The sequence below is a fragment of the Danio aesculapii genome, chromosome 12, assembly GCF_903798145.1.
Source record: "Danio aesculapii chromosome 12, fDanAes4.1, whole genome shotgun sequence".
NCBI lineage: Eukaryota > Metazoa > Chordata > Actinopteri > Cypriniformes > Danionidae > Danio > Danio aesculapii.
In genome coordinates, this window is record NC_079446.1 from 12,127,573 (window position 1) to 12,146,467 (window position 18,895).

Sequence of the window (18,895 nt, forward strand, 5' to 3'; positions counted from 1 at the left end):
TTCGCGAGCGCGTTTGCGACGGGGCGGAGGATCTGCGATGCTGGCTCAGCATCATAATGTCAATCGACCATCGGCCATCACCAACCCTATTAAAAAATTGGAATCTCAATTCACACACCTACGCAACAAAAATAATAAATGATAATGATGCATATGTTTATTAATCCTTTAGTGTGCTGCATTCAGATTCAGTTTACACATTTCAGTTAGTTACAAAAAATCAAATAACACAGAAGTACTGGGAGAACAGTTTATAGTTCAGATATAAACACTGATGTTTATGGTAAATACTAAAATCAGTTTAATGTGGTATGATTGTTGAAAGTTGTAGCAATTATATATTTTTATAAAGTTTCCTGCAGTACCGTTTTTGTAATGAATGAAAGCAAATGACAATTGTCTCCTCCCTTTTTTTGCTGATCCAAAATATGGTCTGATCCGTGACACAAAACATGATCCGATTAAAAATGAAAATGATTGATTAAAAATGATAGCATTAGCTGGATGTCTATTTTTAGTTTTTTATCTCTTTACTTTACAGGTGCACCTGAATGAGCCGATGGTCCTGTTTAAGTTTCTGTCTCTGTTATGGGCCTACAACTGCAATTTAGGCGATCAGTTGGATTGTCGAGTCAGTGCCATTCTTCAGACTCAGGCTCTTTATGTGGGAAAGGCTTTTCTGTCCAGCCAGCCTGTAAAAACCCTCAACCTGCTGGCGTCAGATTCCTCACCAGGTATAACAACATTTACCTTTAGCTACATTTATGGTTAGTCATGTGTTTTTTTGTATTATTTGTATTACTACACTGGATATTGGGAAGTAGCATTTGCAAGGGCTTTCAGTTACTTTATTCTTTTTTTAGTCAGTCGAGTATTTCATTTTAAATATAATCTTAAGATTGTGTTTATAGGTAATGATATTGAGTTCCTTTTTTTTTTTTTTCCTGTTTTTATTTCCAAAAATTAAAATCAAATTTTTTTTACTGGTGGTGCAGTAGGTAGTGCTCAGTTGGTCAGTTGGTGTTTCTGTGTGGAGTTTGCATGTTCTCCCAGCGTTCGCTTGGGTTTCCTCCGGGTGCTCCGGTTTCCCCCACAGTCTAAAGACATGCGGTACAGTGAATTTGGTAGACTAAATAATCTGTTGTGAATGAGTGTGGATGGATGTTTCCCAGAGATGGAAGCTGGAAGGGCGTGCGCCGCATAAAACATGTGCTGGATAAGTGTGTGGTTCATTTCGCTGGGGCGACCCCGGATTAATAAGGGGGCCTAAGCCGAAAAGAAAATGAATGAATGAATGAAAAGTTTTTACAATCAAATAGAAAAATACTTAACAGCTATTACCCTGCCTGTATATATCCCCCATCCCCTCACCCCATTCTATGCCCATCAGGAAACACAGGATAACTGTAGTTTAGACCAAGCAAGTAAATAAATTACATTAAATTTGACTTTTATATTATCAGATAAGGTTTAAGTGTCTTTAGATTTCTTTCATGTCACATATATAGACCATTTCAATGTGGTGATGTCATTGGCCCATGAACATTTCCTGCTTGTTGTCAAACTATTTCATAACTGTAACAAGAGGCGATTCAATCATACCTTTTTGTTAAAACAGCATAACGTTATTTATCAATATGTTTTTTTTGGATTCTCTGAAGCTATAGAAATTAAAAGTGTAAAACAGGAAATATGTTAAGACCATTGTTTTTGTTTACATCCATCAAAATGGTCTATAGATTTTACACAACATTAAATGTCCAGTTTAGCATGGTTGAGCCATGCTGTTGACAGTTCTAGGTACAGTATTTTCAATAGTCAATGCAAGCTTAACAGAGAGATCATGAGGGGTTTTTCACCTCTATACCAACATTTTCTTTGTAGCAGTTGAAGCAGCTAAGCTAAATTTATTGACCTTTGCATTTAAGGGAAATTAAGAGTTATCATTCAACAACAACAACAATACAGGATCTTTCAGGAAATACATTTTTGTAAGTTTAAATAAAATGTCCAGCACAGAAGTTTTTGCACCTCCGGACTTTCCCACATCACATGTAAAAGGGATCTGGACGCTCTGGTTCACAGAACTTACAATTGTTGTGTTACTTTTTTAAGACTATAAATAATAGGTTGAAATAACAGTGAATGATACTAATAGCATAAATATAAATATACAAATATTTTTAAAATACTTCAGGCACACAAAAACTGTATTAAAATACACTGGACAAAACAAATAAAATAATTTTACACAAAACAGGCTTTGATTTGCTAAAATGTTTATGAATATTATGTCATGCTGCAAATATTGTTATTACAATGAAGTCATTTTTCAAATTTTAATTTGACTTATTGAATACAGTACATGGTTTCCGCTACATTCATTCTTCCATGATGGGGCGCCACACCAAAATTCATTCCCGCCACGGCTACATTACAGCTTCTCTTTTAAAACCGTTAGTTGTTGCTGTTTTTTAATAGCGTGTTATAATCGCACCAAAACATATTAAAATGTAAGTGAAATATAACAAAGTGAACTTTTCTGTAATCGCAGTAGTGCTGTGCGTTATTTGTTTAACCTTTAAGGTTACATGTTGACTGACTGATTGACTGACAGGGCTGTGCGATGCGTGAGGCCAGCAAACACGACGCAGCTTTCAGTTATGATGAACACAGTTTCCATAATTATACTTTATTAATAGATAAAGGTCTATGATTCTGCATACAATCACTTCATCTTGCTGGAGTTTATGGCCGTTTCCCTTTACTTCAGGACGCATCAATGCTGTTCTGTAGGTATATTGGAGACATTCATAAATATTCCTAGCTAATCTAATAAATGGAGACATACTCGTTACATAAACATGCTAAATCACACTTCAGCACTGTTTATTTGAGAACGCACAAAAAACCTGCGTTTGAGCAGCGTATATCTGAGGGCGTGGAAGAAATTTTGTGCGCAAACAGGAAATCAACACGCAAGCAAAGAGATCTGCCTGCTTGTATTAGATGAATGAGATCTCGACTTGTAATACTGCGCTCACCACATTTGTCATTGAAATAACGCCATAGGTAGTTAGAATATCTGTGATTCGTGTTCGCTACCACAGCTGGAAAAAATCCTAGAGGACACACTGCAGTAAAGTAATTTTGAGATCTTTTCTTGTTTTTTTTTAACAAAAATTTTGTGTTTTTTCTAATCGATTTTATTTATTTTTTTTATAAGAAGACTAAGCTGAAAGCATGTTAATTCACTCAAATTTTACTTTCACTATTAAATAAATAGATGCTAAAATAAGTTGTTGATTGCTGTTGCATTTTTTCCAAACATTAGCAAATTATGTTGAATTTTAAATCAAATTCTTAATTTGCTTTGATATGAAGTAATATAAAAAAATTGCTACTTTTTTCCCTGCAAATAATTTTATTTTATTCTACATAGAGAATTTGTTCTCCACCATGACTAATGTCCATCTCTCTCTATGTTTGTATATTTGCAGTTGTGCCGTCTCTGCTGGTCTGTGTGTGTTCAGGCATTTGTGAAGTTCGTAGAGCTGCCATTGCTGTGCTCCAGTGTCTCTCTGGGCTTGTTTCTTCACCGTATCATCCGCTCGTGGAGAAACTCCTCAAATTATCAGAGGAGATCATTGCTGACTCCTCATATCTTACCCAAGTCGGTCAAAACTAAATACAGCTTCAGTAAACTTTTCTTTTCTTTTTGTCTTTCCTGTTTGTTGTGAAAATTCTAGAAATGTTCAAAAATGTAAAAATGAAAGACTTCAGATTTTATTGTAGGCATTGTCTAAAGTTTTTAAGGGCAAAATTTGCCCCTTGAATTGATAGATTTTTATTCATTATTTATTTATGGATTAATAATAAAGACAATTTTTTAACTAATACTAAATAAGATGGGTTTTAATTGGCATTTGGATGTTTTCATTGCTTTTTGAACACACATACACTCACTAATTTCCATAATCAAATGATTTCGGATTTTATTGTAGGCATTGTCCAAGTTCTATGAGGAGGCCATTTTACGGAAAGACAAGAATAAAAAGTTGGCATCAGTTGAGCAGCTCCTTCAGTGTTTACAGTCTCCCTTCTGTCCATCCTACACCTCCAAAACACTTCTGCGGGCTCTTCAGGACGTTCATGGAGAGGTACTGTCATCAAGCTGTGTGTTGTAGTTGCAATAATACAGACTTCTTATGGTCTGGTTTTAAGTCACAGTATTGATCATAACTGAGTCTTAACCATGAGAAGGAAGATTTAATTTGAATGTTGTAACTTTCATTCAGCTGAGCACTTCTCAAATCTCCTGTGCAAGAAAAATTATTATTATAAAACTACTCCTTTAAGCAAAACCATGGGAGAATAGCTTGAGCAGTTACTAGTCCTCCAGGCTTTGTGTGCGTTTCTTAATATAAATATGCTCTGTTATTTCCAGCCTGTTTTGTCTGTTCTTCTTCCTGCTGTGGAGCGTCTTCTTGAACAGTGTGCTCCAGACTCATGCACCTTTCTGCCAGACGAGGCTCTGCTTCTGCAGCTCCTGTTGAGCAAGTTCAATGAGATGTCGGCACCTTTACTGGTCAAAGACCCTCGATCCCTAGAGGTCTTCATTAGGGCACTGCACACCTCAGCCAAGCCATACCCTACAATCCCCAGTTTCCAGATTACTGCCCTGGAGCAGGTTGGTGGATGTTTAAGAGGTTTTGTGTTCTACAGTCAGCAGCTGTTCATCACAAATCACAAATAAAACTTCTCTAAATTTATTTAATAGTGATTCAATAATGAATTATGTACAGTGCGCTTGAAGTAGTAGATGTCCTTAAATGCCATGAAAAAAACTCTCCTGAAATGCACGTTTTTAATTTAGAGATTTTATATGACCAGAACCATTTTTCAGATTCCCCCTAAACACATTTATTCTCTTGTATACCATTTAAGGGGATATGTTTAACGCTTCAAAAAGAGATAAATATAATCCAAAGAGGTAAATATTTTAGATGATTTAGACCATTTAAACCAAAGTTTCTAATGAGACATAATTTATTGATAAGATAAACTGGTTTAATATGACTGTACATTTACATTTTATACATTTAGCAGACAATTTTATCCCAAGCAACTAGAGAAACAAACGCGGATAAAAGAAGCATATCAAGTTACTAGAGAGCATCAATATTTAGGTGCCATGACAAGTCTAAGTTTATATATATATACCATGACAAGATGCCATGACAAGTTTATATATATATATACCATGACAAGATGCCATGACAAGTATATATATATATATATATATATATATATATATATATATATATATATATATATATATATATATATATAGTTAGCCCCCCTGTTTATTTTTTCCCCTAATTTCTGTTTAACGGAGAGAAGATTTCTTCAACACTTTTCTAAACATAATAGTTTTAATCATTCATTTCTAATAACTGATTATTTTACAGTAAATATTGAAGACCCTTCTATTCAGCTTAAAGTGACATTTAAAGGCTTAACTAGGTTTATTAGGTTAACTAGGCAGGTCAGGGTAGTTGGGCAGGTTATTGTATAATGATGGTTTGTTCTGTAGATTTTTATTATTTTTTTAATCAGCTTAAAGGGGCTAAGCTTTTATTCTAGCTGACATAAAACAAATAAGACTTTCTCACACATACACAGGGTTTATACGGTCATAGAAACCTGGAAAAGTCATGAAATTTTGACATGGCATTTTCCAGGCCTTGAAAAGTTTTGGAAAAACAGAAAAACCCACAAGGTTTTGGAAGTCATAGAAATTACAGTTAAATTAGTCATTTAGCAGACGTTTTTGTCCAAAGCGACTTAAGCTGCGGTCACAATAGAGCTTGTGCTTGCGAAATTCTGTCGTACGACACTGCAAAAAGGCGTGGTATTAAACAATATGATTAGATGTATTAGATCTTCTATTGGTCTAACGCAATCACGTAATGTGATTTTGTAGGTAGGAATTCACCAAGCTTGAACATTCGAATGCAGTGGCGTGAAATTTGTCGCATGTGCTTGCGTTTCTGGTCTGCCGCATTTGCATGCCTATTAATGGAAGTCTATGGAGCAAAAAGTGCAGTGTGATCACGACTTTACAACATAAGTAGTTTTACCTGCTATTACTAGTTTAACAAACTATTAACATCATCTAAAATTAGTTTGACAAATATCTGTATACTGAAATGGAGGTTAGTTGTTTTCACTTCTTTTCTTGGCCAAAAACATGCTCTCACATCATTAGTGCTGTGTAAGCAAATTATTGTTAAATTATGAAATTATGTTTTGTTTGTCGCATATAGTTAAGTATTTATGTCATGTATGGGTAAACGGTTTGTTTCAATCCGGCTACCACCGCAAGTATATTTCAGATATTTGAAGGCAAAATTATTAGCCCTCCTCTGAATGTACTTATTTATATTTTCCAATTATTCCCCTAATAATATTTATCAGAGCAAAGAAATTTTTTACAGTATGTCCTATAATATTTTTTTCTTTTTTTTAATCTTGTTTCTTTTAGTTTGGCTGGAATAAAAGCAGTTTTAAAAATCTTTAAAGCAATTTTTAGAGACAGTATTATTAGCCCCTTAACTTTTTTTTTTTTCCGATTGGCTACAAAATAATTTTACAAGAGATCAAATTTCACAGGAGGGCTTATAATATTGACTTCAACTGTATACATATAGTTCAATGTCTGTTATTGAGTAAATATCAATAATAAATATAAAAGTTATCATTTTATAATGAATTGCTTGAATAATGTGAATCTATATTCAAACAGAAATGATAATTGACCTATACTGGATCATTTTCAGTGCTTTTTCAGAGTTCTGTGTATTTTAATGTGATGTTTCCTCAGATTACCAAGCCATTCTTCACTGCTATTGGAGATAAAAAGATTCAACAGAAGATTCTTTCGGTTTTGTTTGACCTGCTTGTAGGGAATAAAAGCCCTGCCTGCGCCCAAAGTATCAACAGTGTCTTTAAAACGGTATGGGAAATATTATCATCTTCATATCTTCTCTATAAAACTGCACAAACTAAATCCTTTCTGTAAATAAAACTAAAGAATTTCTATAAGACGAAAATTATTTAGAAGAAAAGTGATTTATTTATGAATTTTATATTTATTTCTCGTTTTACTAATTCAGAACAGTAATAATAAACCTGTAAAATGTTTTGCCGTGTGTCTCTTTCTAGATTGCAGTGGATTGTGAGCTTGTGGCCAATGAGCTGATTCCTACAGATAAACAAAAAGTTACTGCAACAGTTCAACAAACACGCAGAAGTAAAATGAGGTGAGTAGTTGTCCTTTTGGAATTCACTGCAAATATTCCAGATCTAAGAGATTTGAAGATTCACATTGCAATTTGTTTTCTCCTAGAAAAACACAAGACACATCTGGGGCAGTGCCAGAGGAGAGTGTTGTTTCTTGGCCAAGGGTGACTTTAATTTTAGAGCTGCTTCAACACAAGAAGAAGCTTAAGAGGGCTCAGTATCTTGTGCCCGCTCTTTTTAATTTGCTCTCAAGGTATGTCAATACAACATCTACTTCTGAGTTTTGATATCTGATGTTTTACAGAAATATCAAGTAAAGCTGCATGATTCTCTATAAACTGGCAAATCACATTTATTTTGTTTAAAATATAGATACTGTACATGATTATACTGTATATAAACTCACTCATGAATAGGGTTTGTTATTGTTTAGGGTTATTTCGATACCAGTGCTAAATCGATACTTTTGAAACGGTACTGGTGCCAAAACGGTGCCTGAACTGATACCTTTGAGCCACAAATCTTTTATTTGACAATTTTTTTTAATACAATTTAATGATTTTAATTGAACAATATAATTAAAGTTTGAAATATACATTAATTCATGTTTTATATAATTGAATTGGATTTATATATTTCTTTTGATCATTTTTTTGTTAGCAGTAATTTAAGATTTGCATTATGCAATAAACATTGCATTAGCTTACTACTAACCTGTGGAAAGGCTGTCATCAAAATAAGGAAACAGCTTTTTTCTAGGGTTGGGGCTTGTGACTACATTTACATGGACATCAGTAATCAAATGATTTACCTTAATCTGAATAAGACAATAATATGATTAAAGTGTTTACTTGAGCTGCTTTTTGAATGTTCCTTTAATGATCCAGTTTTACATGTTATAGCACAGATTGATTATCGTCATTGCATCATCACGCTATCCACATTTTCTCTGGAGTTTGATGTTATCTCAGGTGTTTCGTTTTTAATTTTTCGACTTTAACTGCTGTTCGGCAATTTCATTTTCATTCAGCATCATATTGTTCATGCCCTGTGACAAACTGAGGTATTGGATAAAAAAGTGAAGTAATGACTGGTGGAAGAGGGTTGTTTTAATGGAATTTGATACCGCAGGTCTAATAGAAACAAAAAACCTCCGCGTTTGGGTACACGGGTGCCTGTGGTCTTTAAGGGTAATCAAGAATCGCTGTTTACATAGTAGACTCTTAATCAGAGTATTGTCTTAATCATATTAAAACAGGAGTATTGGTGTCCATGTAAACGTACTCAGTAAAAGTGCCAGATGATGTCTTAAGTTTGACGTGTTTCCCACTTTACACACAACTTTTGTAAAGCATCTGCTTCTCGTTGCTGTGTCAGAATCCTTGCTTGAAAAAGCTATACTTTAGTTTAAGCAAATTTGATGAACGCGATCATACCTGTTGATGAATCTAAAGGCAGTCGCTCACCGGATGCGCTGTACTGCAAGCGTTGCCTACATGCGTGCATTTCCTAAGCAACACGGACCAACGCCTAACATCACAGACACTGTTGGTATCCCTCAAAATGTGTTTAGGATTAAATGTTTAGAGATGCTGTGACACAACACTTCCTATGTGTGCCTTTGATGTACCCCTTGATGCTTCTTACGTCCTTGTCGCAGCACCAGTGGCACCGAAATTAGGCACCTAAATTCATATGCTGACTCGGTCCGGTGCATAGTTTCGGTACCCAACCCTACATATGAACATTTACTAAAAGGAGAAGTTTTCCCAAAACGTTAATATTGCAATAGAAACCAAAGTAAACTTTTGGACTTCCCTATATTTTAATGTTATCAGACAACCATTTTTATCTGAGGAGACTTTAAAGGAAATAGTTTTAAATGTAAAATCATCAAAATGGTAGAATTTTTTTTAATCAAAAGTAAACCTTTAAAAACTGTTTTAGGTTTTTATCTTATGCATTGTTTATTGCTTTTGATGTATTTATATTATTATAGAAAACTGATGTTTATAAAATGTTGAAATAGCCAGACAAACTGATATGGCAATAAATTCAAAACTCTCTCACATACTGTATGCTATTATTTATGATTCTCCTGAATAGACAGCTTAAACAAGTAACAATGACCAAAACAATAAAATAATGGCAATTTTATTTGATCTGATTTTAGTTTGCAATTTTGTATATTATATCATTTAAAGTATTTGAGTTTTTTCCAGTTTTTAATAAGGGATTCAATAACTTACTCATAAAACTTCATACGTTTCATTGGATAAATCGTCAGTTTTGAAAAATCTATTGAATTATTCAGTGACACTTTTAATGGCTGCTTGTCTCCACCTAGTGGCCTAAAAGTGTATTTTCTGCAAACTTTGAAACATTGACTCGCTGTCAAACAGACATCAGTGTTTATATCTGGAAACTTATATCCCATTACTGCTTTGACAGTTCAAATGTTTGAAACACACAATGGTAAGAGCTGCACAATATATTGTTTCGTCATCGGTATCAATGTGCAAATCTGCAATAGTCACAACACAGGATCTGTAGAGTTGGGATTACAGTTTACTAGTCACTACAGTTCTAGTTTAACCTTACAGTATTCATTTTCAGACTATATACAGTTGAAGTCAGAATTATTAGCCCCCCTGTTTATTTTTTTACCCAATTTTTGTTTAATGAAATGATTTTGTTCAACACATTTCCAAACATTATAGTTTTAATAACTCATCTCTAATAACTGATTTATTTTATCTTTGCGATAATGACAGTAAATAATATTTGACTAGATATTTTTCAAGACACTTCTATACACCTTAAAGTGACATTTAAAGGCTTAACTAGGCTAATTAGGTTAACTAGGCAGGTTAGGGTAATTAGGCAAGTTATTGTATACCAATGGTTTGTTCTGTAGACTATCGAAAAAAATTTGCTTAAAGGGACTAATAATTTTGACCTTAAAATGGCTTTAAAAAATTTAAAACTACTTTTATTCTAGCCGAAATAAAACAAATAAGACTTTCTCCAGAAGAAAAAATATTATCAGACATACTGTGAAAATTTCCTTGCTCTATTAAACATCATTTGGGAAATATTTAAAAAAAAAAAAAGAAAAAACTTTCAAAGGGGGCAAATAATTCTGACTTCAACTGTATGTATACAAATCTGTTCATATTTCTGACTACTTTTAAACTCCGTAGGAAATCATAAAGCACTGTTTTTCATATTCTTTGCTCTTTTGAATTTAGTTATGCTTCTAATGTTTATTGTAGCTTTTACTCCACTAAATTATAAGTTCTTTCAAAATAAAGCTATTCGATCATCTTGTGAGATTGCAATATGTATTGTAGAAAAGCAAAATATTGCAATGTCCGTTTTTTCCAGTATCGTTCAGTCCTGATTATGATTGAAAAAAGTAAAGTGTATTCAAACATACATGACAACTATTCTCACTGGGAGAAAATTCAAATACAAATTTTACTGTCTTGCTGTGGTTTAATAAACAAATGCAATAAGTGGGGCTGAGTGAAAATATTTTAGCCATTATTATTATTAATACAAAGCTTGCAAATTTGACATTTTGACAAACGTTCTATTTCAGTTAAATCAAGATCTATAAACCAAATCTTAACAACTCCTCTGATTAAACACACTCTGAAATATGTCAATAGAATGGATTGTAATGTGTTTTTTTCACTATAGGTGTCTGGAACCTGCAGCTGCTGAACAGGAAAATATAGAGTACACAAAACAGCTCATCCTCATCTGCCTGTTAAATGTCTGTCAGAAACTGTCTCCAGAGGGAGGGCCAATCAGCAAAGGTACCACAAATCTGCCAATAATGCCCATAAAAACATAATAATGGTTAAAAAGACGGTGGAAATGTAGAAAGACAAAACATCTAATAGTTTTTTCTGTTTTTATGCTTTTGTAACAATTTTTTTGTATATGGACGTGAGATAGTTCTGCAGACTTTAGGAAATAACAAACATCTTTATTTATTTGTCACTTTACTTCGCAAAGAATATATAGTAGATAGCAAATTTTTAACCCTCCTGTGAAACTAACATTGTTAGTTTTTCAATTTCTTAAAGGATATTTAACAGAGCAAGGAAGTTTTCACAGTATTCATTTCTTCTGTAGAGTCTTTTTTGCTAATACTTTCTATGAGCTTCTGCTTATAATGAATTACAACTGTTTACATTTATTTATAATCATTCTATTAATGTACCTATAAAGATACAACAAACATTATACTGTATCATACGGACAGTTGTATCTGCATTTATAATAGTGTTATTAATGCTTATTACTTAAAGCTATCAATGATTCGTTTATAAAGTTTATTAACTGTATTATGACCCGCATCAAGTCTTTATAAGGCATAGGCCTCACAACAATATAAAACCATTCGTTTATTTGAATAAACAAAATCTGATCACTTACTAAGGAATCTGTGGGCCCTATCATACACCCATCGCAATAAGGCGCAAGAGGTATATGGCGTGAATTGTTGCTATTTTCAGACCAGCGCAACTGTAATTTTCACGTTTTGCGCCATGGTGTTTAAATAACAAATCCATTTGCACCACTTTGTGTGCTGCTCTGAAAAGGAGATGTGTTAAGGCACATTGTTGGTGTGTTGCTATTTTGAGGATCTGAAATGGACTGCACCATTGACCAACTAAAAGCTGGTCTAAAGTCCATAACTGAGCATGTTAGTTGTGCTCCTATGCAGGTCGAAACGCTTACACATTGCTTAAAGGGCCATGAAAACCCCCCTCTTTCGGTTGAAGTCTACCTCAGATTTTTTTCAAAAAAATGCATCATAATGGGCGAGGAGCAGTGCGACCAGAGGGAGGAGTGGGCGTGGCCAGCAGAGCAGGGGAGAAAGATGCAGGGGAAAAAACGTGCAACAAACCCCGTGGATCATGGAAAGAAACGCATACAACCCTTCATGAAAGGCTAAACACTACGTGCCATATGCCGAGTCCACGGACTTGGTCTCACTCAGTCATTGGGTCTCACAGCTTGGCAGGTCTGCCTTGCCATTGGAAAGCACATGCTCTCGTGAATAATTAAGAAGCAGGGTCTTCTCATAGGATAAGAAAACTCAGCTATGAATAATAATGAGAAACCAATGCATCATTACTTCACTAGCAGATTCGCTCTACGTCAGCGATTTTTGTTCCCACCCCAAAAATTTTAAACGCGAAAGATGAAATTAGCTGACAAAAGCTCAAAATTATCCTGTTTTCCCCACAATTAAAGCTGACAGGTGCTAACCTTGCCTTAACTGATGCTCAACACATACAAATCTGTTAAAATCTCAAAAAAGTACTCAAGGGTTTCTTGAATCTTTAATACACACAGGTTGTACAGCAATACACAAATATCTTTACATATGAAAAAAAGTTAAGAATTACAATTTGAAAATGTATTTTCTACATAAATACAAAAACCACTGTCTCGATACCTCATCTCTGGTGTAAGAGTTATGTGTACCTAATAAAATGGCCGGTAAATGTAATTAAGCCTTTAAATTGCACTTAAACTAAGTACTAGTATCCTGCAAAATAACAAAAAAAAAAGTTTTGTATCGTCAAAAAGAAATTAGTTATTAAAAATTGTTATCAAAACTGTTATTTTTAAAATTGAGGCAATATATCTTTGTTAAACAGGACTTAAATTAGCACATAAAATAGTTATAAAATGTCACAAAATTTTGCCCTCAAATGCAACTGTAAGCTTTCTGTTGAGTTTCTTTAGGTCAATAAACTTTTAAGACATGCTGCATTTGTGTGTGTGTAGATGTGCTGGAGGAGGATAAGTTTAATATGGAGCTGGTCGTTCAGTGTGTCAGGGTGTCAGAAATGCCCCAAACTCACCATCATGCTCTGCTTCTACTTGGGGCTTTGGCCGGCATCTTCCCTGTAAGTACAGTCATTAATTCACAGTAAATGAAAATTGGAATACTTTAGGAAATTAAGGAGGAATATAAAATTGTATTCTATTTATTCTGCCTGCAAGAGAAAGTGGGAGAGTTTTCCAATTAGCTAGTTAATATTAAAACCAATTTGTGTAAAGATCAATATATTTCTGAGTTATTGTTACTCCCAAATATCGGAAATTGAGGCTAATATTGACACTGGAAAAGATCTTGCAGCAGGCAAACACATATATTTAGATGCAGTTGTCGTAATCTTTATTTCTGCATTCAGGAGAAGGTTCTTCACAACATCATGCCCATCTTTACTTTCATGGGAGCCAACATCATGCGCTTGGATGATACTTACAGCTTCCAGGTCATCAACAAGACAGTTCAGGCAGTCATCCCTGCTCTGATAAAGGTTTGTTACATTTTTTTAAAAAGTGTCTTTTGTATAGAAATTAAAATATTTGGGAATTTTTGAATGTCTTTATTACATAAGATGGTTATAACCACTACTATAACTAACTTTAACTCTACTGTGGAGTAGTACAATATTTATTCGCATACAGTTGAAGTCAGAATTATTAGCCCTGCCTTTAATTTTTTTTTCTTTTTTAAATATTTCCCAAATGATGTTTAACAGAGCAAGGAAATTTTCACAGTATGCCTGATAATATTTTCTCTTTTGGAGAAGAAATTTATTTACTTATAGAGAATATATTTACTTATGTGTTTTATTTCAGCTAGAATAAAAGCAGTTTTTAATATTTTAAAACACATTTTAAGGTCAAAATTATTAGCCCCTTTAAGCTATATTTGTTTTCGATATTCTATAGAACAAGCCATTGTTATACAGTAACTTTCCTAATTACCCTAACCTGCCTAGTTAACCTAATTAACCTAGTTAAGCCTTTAAATGTCACTTTAAGTTGTATAGAAGTGTCTTGAAATTTTTTTTAAGTTTAGTTATTAAAGTTATTATGTTTAGAAATGTGTTGAATAAATCCTCTCTCCGTTAAAAAGAAATAAACAGGTGGCTAATAATTTAGGAGGGCTAATAATTCTGACTTCAACTGTATCCAAAAGTTGGGTTCTGAAAGTAAAACTTTTTTTCCCATAGGGTAAATTATTTTTAGCAATGACTGCTTACTCTATACACAATTTTGTTAAACTCTTCGGTTTGCAGTAATTGAACTTATGTATGTTTTATTGTTTGACTGATGAATTTGAGCAGAAATCCTACAGTATCTAGTATGCTATAAAAATATTATTTGTTCTATTCTGGGTAATGGCTGTGGGGTTTGTAAATTAATTTTAAAAAATTAAAACAAGTAGTCCTACAGTATCTATGTTGCAGTTTAGAAATTTGCACCAGTCAGAGACTTTCACAAAAAACATCAATCTCTACTTCTTTTTGAAAAGATCTTTCTAACTTCTCAAAATATTTTGCCGTTGCCGCTCCTTTGCAGTCCTCAAAAACAGCCAGTTTATGTAGCAGAGTGTGACTGTCTGAAGTGATCCATAGTGATAAATAGACACTTTTTCCCAAACGGATTCTGTACACACGAGTTGAAGTGGAGCGAAAGTGGACACTCTGGGTTTTGAATGCGTGTTTGAACAGACATATACACATCATAATAATAATAATAATAATAATAACAACATCTAAACATGACGATTTTTGTGGATTTTTCTTTTAAACGCAACAAATTTAGTCTTAAATGAGCATAAAAAGTTAGGAAAGCAATCTCAATGCTTTCATTATAAATCTGTGCATTTTTAAAGTCACACCTCTGTTATTTAATGTAATCAAATGAAAAATCTAAAAGAGATTCATTCGCTGCTCTTTAATTAGAATGTTCAAGTTATACAGTCAAGAAAATTTCTAAGTTTCCTAATTTATTTGCAGCTTTTTCATATATAAACAATTTACTTTGTCTGTCTGTCTATCTATCTATCTATCTATCTATCTATCTATCTATCTATCTATCTATCTATCTATCTATCTATCTATCTATCTATCTATCTATCTATCTATCTATATATATATATATATATATATATATATATATATATATATATATATATATATATTATTATATTATATTATATTATATAATAATATTTGTTTTTATAGATAGATAGATAGATAGATAGATAGATAGATAGATAGATAGATAGATAGATAGATTAGAAATTATTAGTTAAAATTAATAGTTAATTATAGTTAATAGTTAGTTAGAAATTAATAGTTAAAAATTATTAGCCCTCCTGTGAATTTGTTTTATTATTTTTTAAATATTTTTCAAACGTTTAGCAGACCAAGGAAATTTTTGAAGTATTGAAGTATTTTTGATTATTACACTGGAATGAGAGTATAATTCTTTGACATTAACCTTGAAAATAGCAACGTTCCTTTTCCGTTGGTCCCGGAGATCAGCTGAATGAATTAAAAAATGGTAAAACCCAACTGCTTAACTCTAGGGGACTTGTAAAATGAGTCTTACTGAAAAAAAAGTGGCATGTTCCTTTAAACTTTATCATGGTATTGAGTGTTTATAATACTGTAGTTGTGTGTCCACACCAACTGTAGAATTACCACAACAGATAAATTCAAGTACTTTACTATACTATGGTTTAAAAACACTTATGTTATTTTATAGTGGTGGGGAGTTTTAGACACGGAACAACACTTTTACTTTGCATTGTTTTCTTAAAGTGTAGTTTTTCCATAATGCAACAGGAAATGTGATTTTTAATTTTTAAAACCTCCAATCGATTATGTTTCTCCACAGGCCCACGAGGGAGGAAGTTCTCAGTCCGAGGGTCATATGGAGACCGTGGTAGCGCAGATCATACATGTGTTTGTTGATGCTCTTCCTCATGTGCCCGAGCACAGACGGTTACCTATCCTCAGCCAGCTGACGAGCACATTGGGCCCGTCTCGCTTCCTCTGGGTGCTGATGCTTCTCCTGTTCAAACAGCATGTCACACAAACATCTGCTGGTGCGACAGGGGCTGAAAAGGTACACATGGGGATCTCATGGGTCATGAAACTTATAGAATATGGAGTTTTCATTACAGACATTGAAAGTCTGTGAATATCATGGATTTTTGTTTGTCGCTTTAAATTTTATTTTTTTCTAAAACATTTTTTAATCACAAAAGGCTTATGGTTTAACTTAATTTTATTCATTCCATGCTCATCAATTGTGTAATTCAAATGCAGTCACCAGACTGTTTGGCCTGTCATAAGTCATTTTTGGTTGTGCAGTATATTGTGACAGAAATTGTTGCAATAAGCGATATTATTGTCATTATAAAACAGCATAAAAATGCAAATAGCAATAAACACTTTAAAATATGTATCGTTCTTAAGGTGGTTTAGATTCTATCATTTGATGTAGGGCTGGGCGATATTGTAAAAAAGAATCATAATATCAGGTTTCATATCATTCGGGTTTTGATAATTAAATATTTTTTAACAATACATTTAGGAAAATTATGATTTTTTTATTTAACCACTTTATATTAATTTACCAACATTACTAAGGCAAACAGTTTTAATAGTCAAAAACAAAAATATTGAAACAAAATATCTGATCTCTTTATAATAAATAAACATAAGTGTTAAAGAGACTCTTAAACTTGATAAATAAAATGTTACAAAGTTTGTGTAATGGTAAAGTGTAAATCAAATCAAACTTTAAGGTAGATCAACATCTGTAAGGTGTGAATAATAATGATACAGTAAACCACAAAACAAATTATGATAATCAAACCTGAGCTTTCAAGTAAAGGAACCAACCATCATTATTCAAATACATATTGTAACATAGTCAGACTTATAGTGAATTTCACAATTTGTAATATTACCCCCTATGATCAAAAATTCTTTTCAGATGGGGAGTTAGTGGCTGGGATGCACAAGAAAAGAAACCAAAAAGCCACTCTGGCGACATCCTTACAACCTTTTTTGTTTACAGTTTCCTTACTGGCAATCATTTTCTCATGTTGTTATTTTGACCTGAAGTGGCAAGCGTTTGGTTTCCTTCACCATTTTATATGCGCTTTGCGCTCATACTCCCCTGGTGTCTCTTGTAACTAGGTGTCAGTGAATTGTTTTCTCAGTAGCTGACAAATGAACAAACCGTTGCTGCAGTTGCTAATGCAAGTTTATGGAGAAAAGTAAAAAGTGCTGCAGTGTTTGTCCGTTATTACTGAAATGTGTAGATTGTATACAAAGTGTGAAGCAGATTGGTTAGTTCTGCTTACATGAGCGCGCTCGTGGCAATCTAAAAATTTCAGATGTTTTTTTAACTAGGTGTACCTGGAAGTGCGCGCTTGTCACATATTCACCACTTGCACACCATGTGCACATCGCTCCCATGTGTGCATCCTAAAAGTTGCACTTCTCCATTAGAAATGACAAACTTAACACCCTAGGATTATTGGCATTCGCTTTGCGAAGGTCAGCATGTCAGGATAAGACCATTTCGAAGCAGTGACAGATTTAGGCATGGGCAGTATGGGCGATCACCCAGGGCGGCATCTTGCTGGGGGCGGCATGGGGAGATGGTGCAAAAAAAGTGCCCCAGTAAAAGCTTTGAGATAAGATTTACTTTTTGCAAGTGTATTAATTTAGAGTAGTTATCCCATAATAAAGATGTTAGGGGCTATTCACATTTGGCGTCTTTCATGAGCAAGTTTGTTATTCTTTATGTTCAACTGAAACAACGCTGGTAAAAACAAATTGATGCATGTGCGAAAAAAGCCATTCCGCACTGATTTTGATCCCGGTTGTTTATTGTACATGCACGCCGATATGCATCTACATGCAAGTCAAGAAAACTAAAGTTTATATCATATGATAATGATGATGATGTTACTTTGACTAAGCATGGCTATGAAGCAGAAAGAAGGAATAATGAGTCAGGGAGGTAACTAAGACTTCATAACATTAATTCTCGGGTCCAACGCCCCATTCACACGAGGCGTCAGCTTCAACGCTTCCCATTTACTTTAAATGGGTGACGTCAGGCGTTGCCGAACTGCATTGTGGATCCGTCGACGCCGCTTCAGAGGCGTTGCTCACTGCAGAAGTTGGGACTTGCTCAACTTGTCAAGCGCCGATGGAAGCGTCAGCCAATCAGATCGCTGTATGCAAATATACCAGCTCAGGCAGTGGCCTATTGCTGACTAATTTCATTGGCTGATGCAGCTATGACTATCGCGTCTGCTCCAACTTAAGACACGCCGTCTGTCAAGCGTTGACGCTGAAGCCCCGTGTGAATGGGGCGTAAGACAACAGATAGTTCTATAAAACATATATTTTACTGTCGTAATTAATATTCATGCAAAAGTCTTAAAACATTACTCCAGTTGTCTTTACGTTGTTTTTCAGTTCCATTTAGGATTGATTTATGTTATTTATTTAGAGTAATAATTGTAAAATAATAATAAACAAATTGTTATATTTATTGAAAATAAATATATTTAAATGTATTTATAATAATTATTTTAAATGTGTATATTTAAAATATATATTTAAATATATATAAATTCAACCACACAGTGTCTTTATTTCTTGGGGTATGGGAAGGCGATATGTTTGAGGTGGTTTCACCCAGGGTGCCGTTTAAACTAGATCCGCCA

General features: G+C 33.8%; 1 protein-coding gene across 2 annotated transcripts in view; it reads left to right on the top strand.

Moving 5' to 3' along the window:
• Window positions 1-18,895, top strand: part of heatr1 (HEAT repeat containing 1) — a 77,333-nt gene that overhangs the window by 32,476 nt on the left and 25,962 nt on the right. For both annotated transcript variants that reach the window (XM_056469176.1, XM_056469177.1), the window contains exons 20-30: window positions 542-734; window positions 3,501-3,673; window positions 4,005-4,160; window positions 4,448-4,690; window positions 6,887-7,018; window positions 7,228-7,325; window positions 7,412-7,558; window positions 11,011-11,129; window positions 13,120-13,241; window positions 13,530-13,658; window positions 16,036-16,266. In XM_056469176.1, the coding sequence (XP_056325151.1) occupies window positions 542-734; window positions 3,501-3,673; window positions 4,005-4,160; window positions 4,448-4,690; window positions 6,887-7,018; window positions 7,228-7,325; window positions 7,412-7,558; window positions 11,011-11,129; window positions 13,120-13,241; window positions 13,530-13,658; window positions 16,036-16,266 (1,743 nt within the window). The remainder of the gene's footprint in view (window positions 1-541; window positions 735-3,500; window positions 3,674-4,004; window positions 4,161-4,447; window positions 4,691-6,886; window positions 7,019-7,227; window positions 7,326-7,411; window positions 7,559-11,010; window positions 11,130-13,119; window positions 13,242-13,529; window positions 13,659-16,035; window positions 16,267-18,895) is intronic.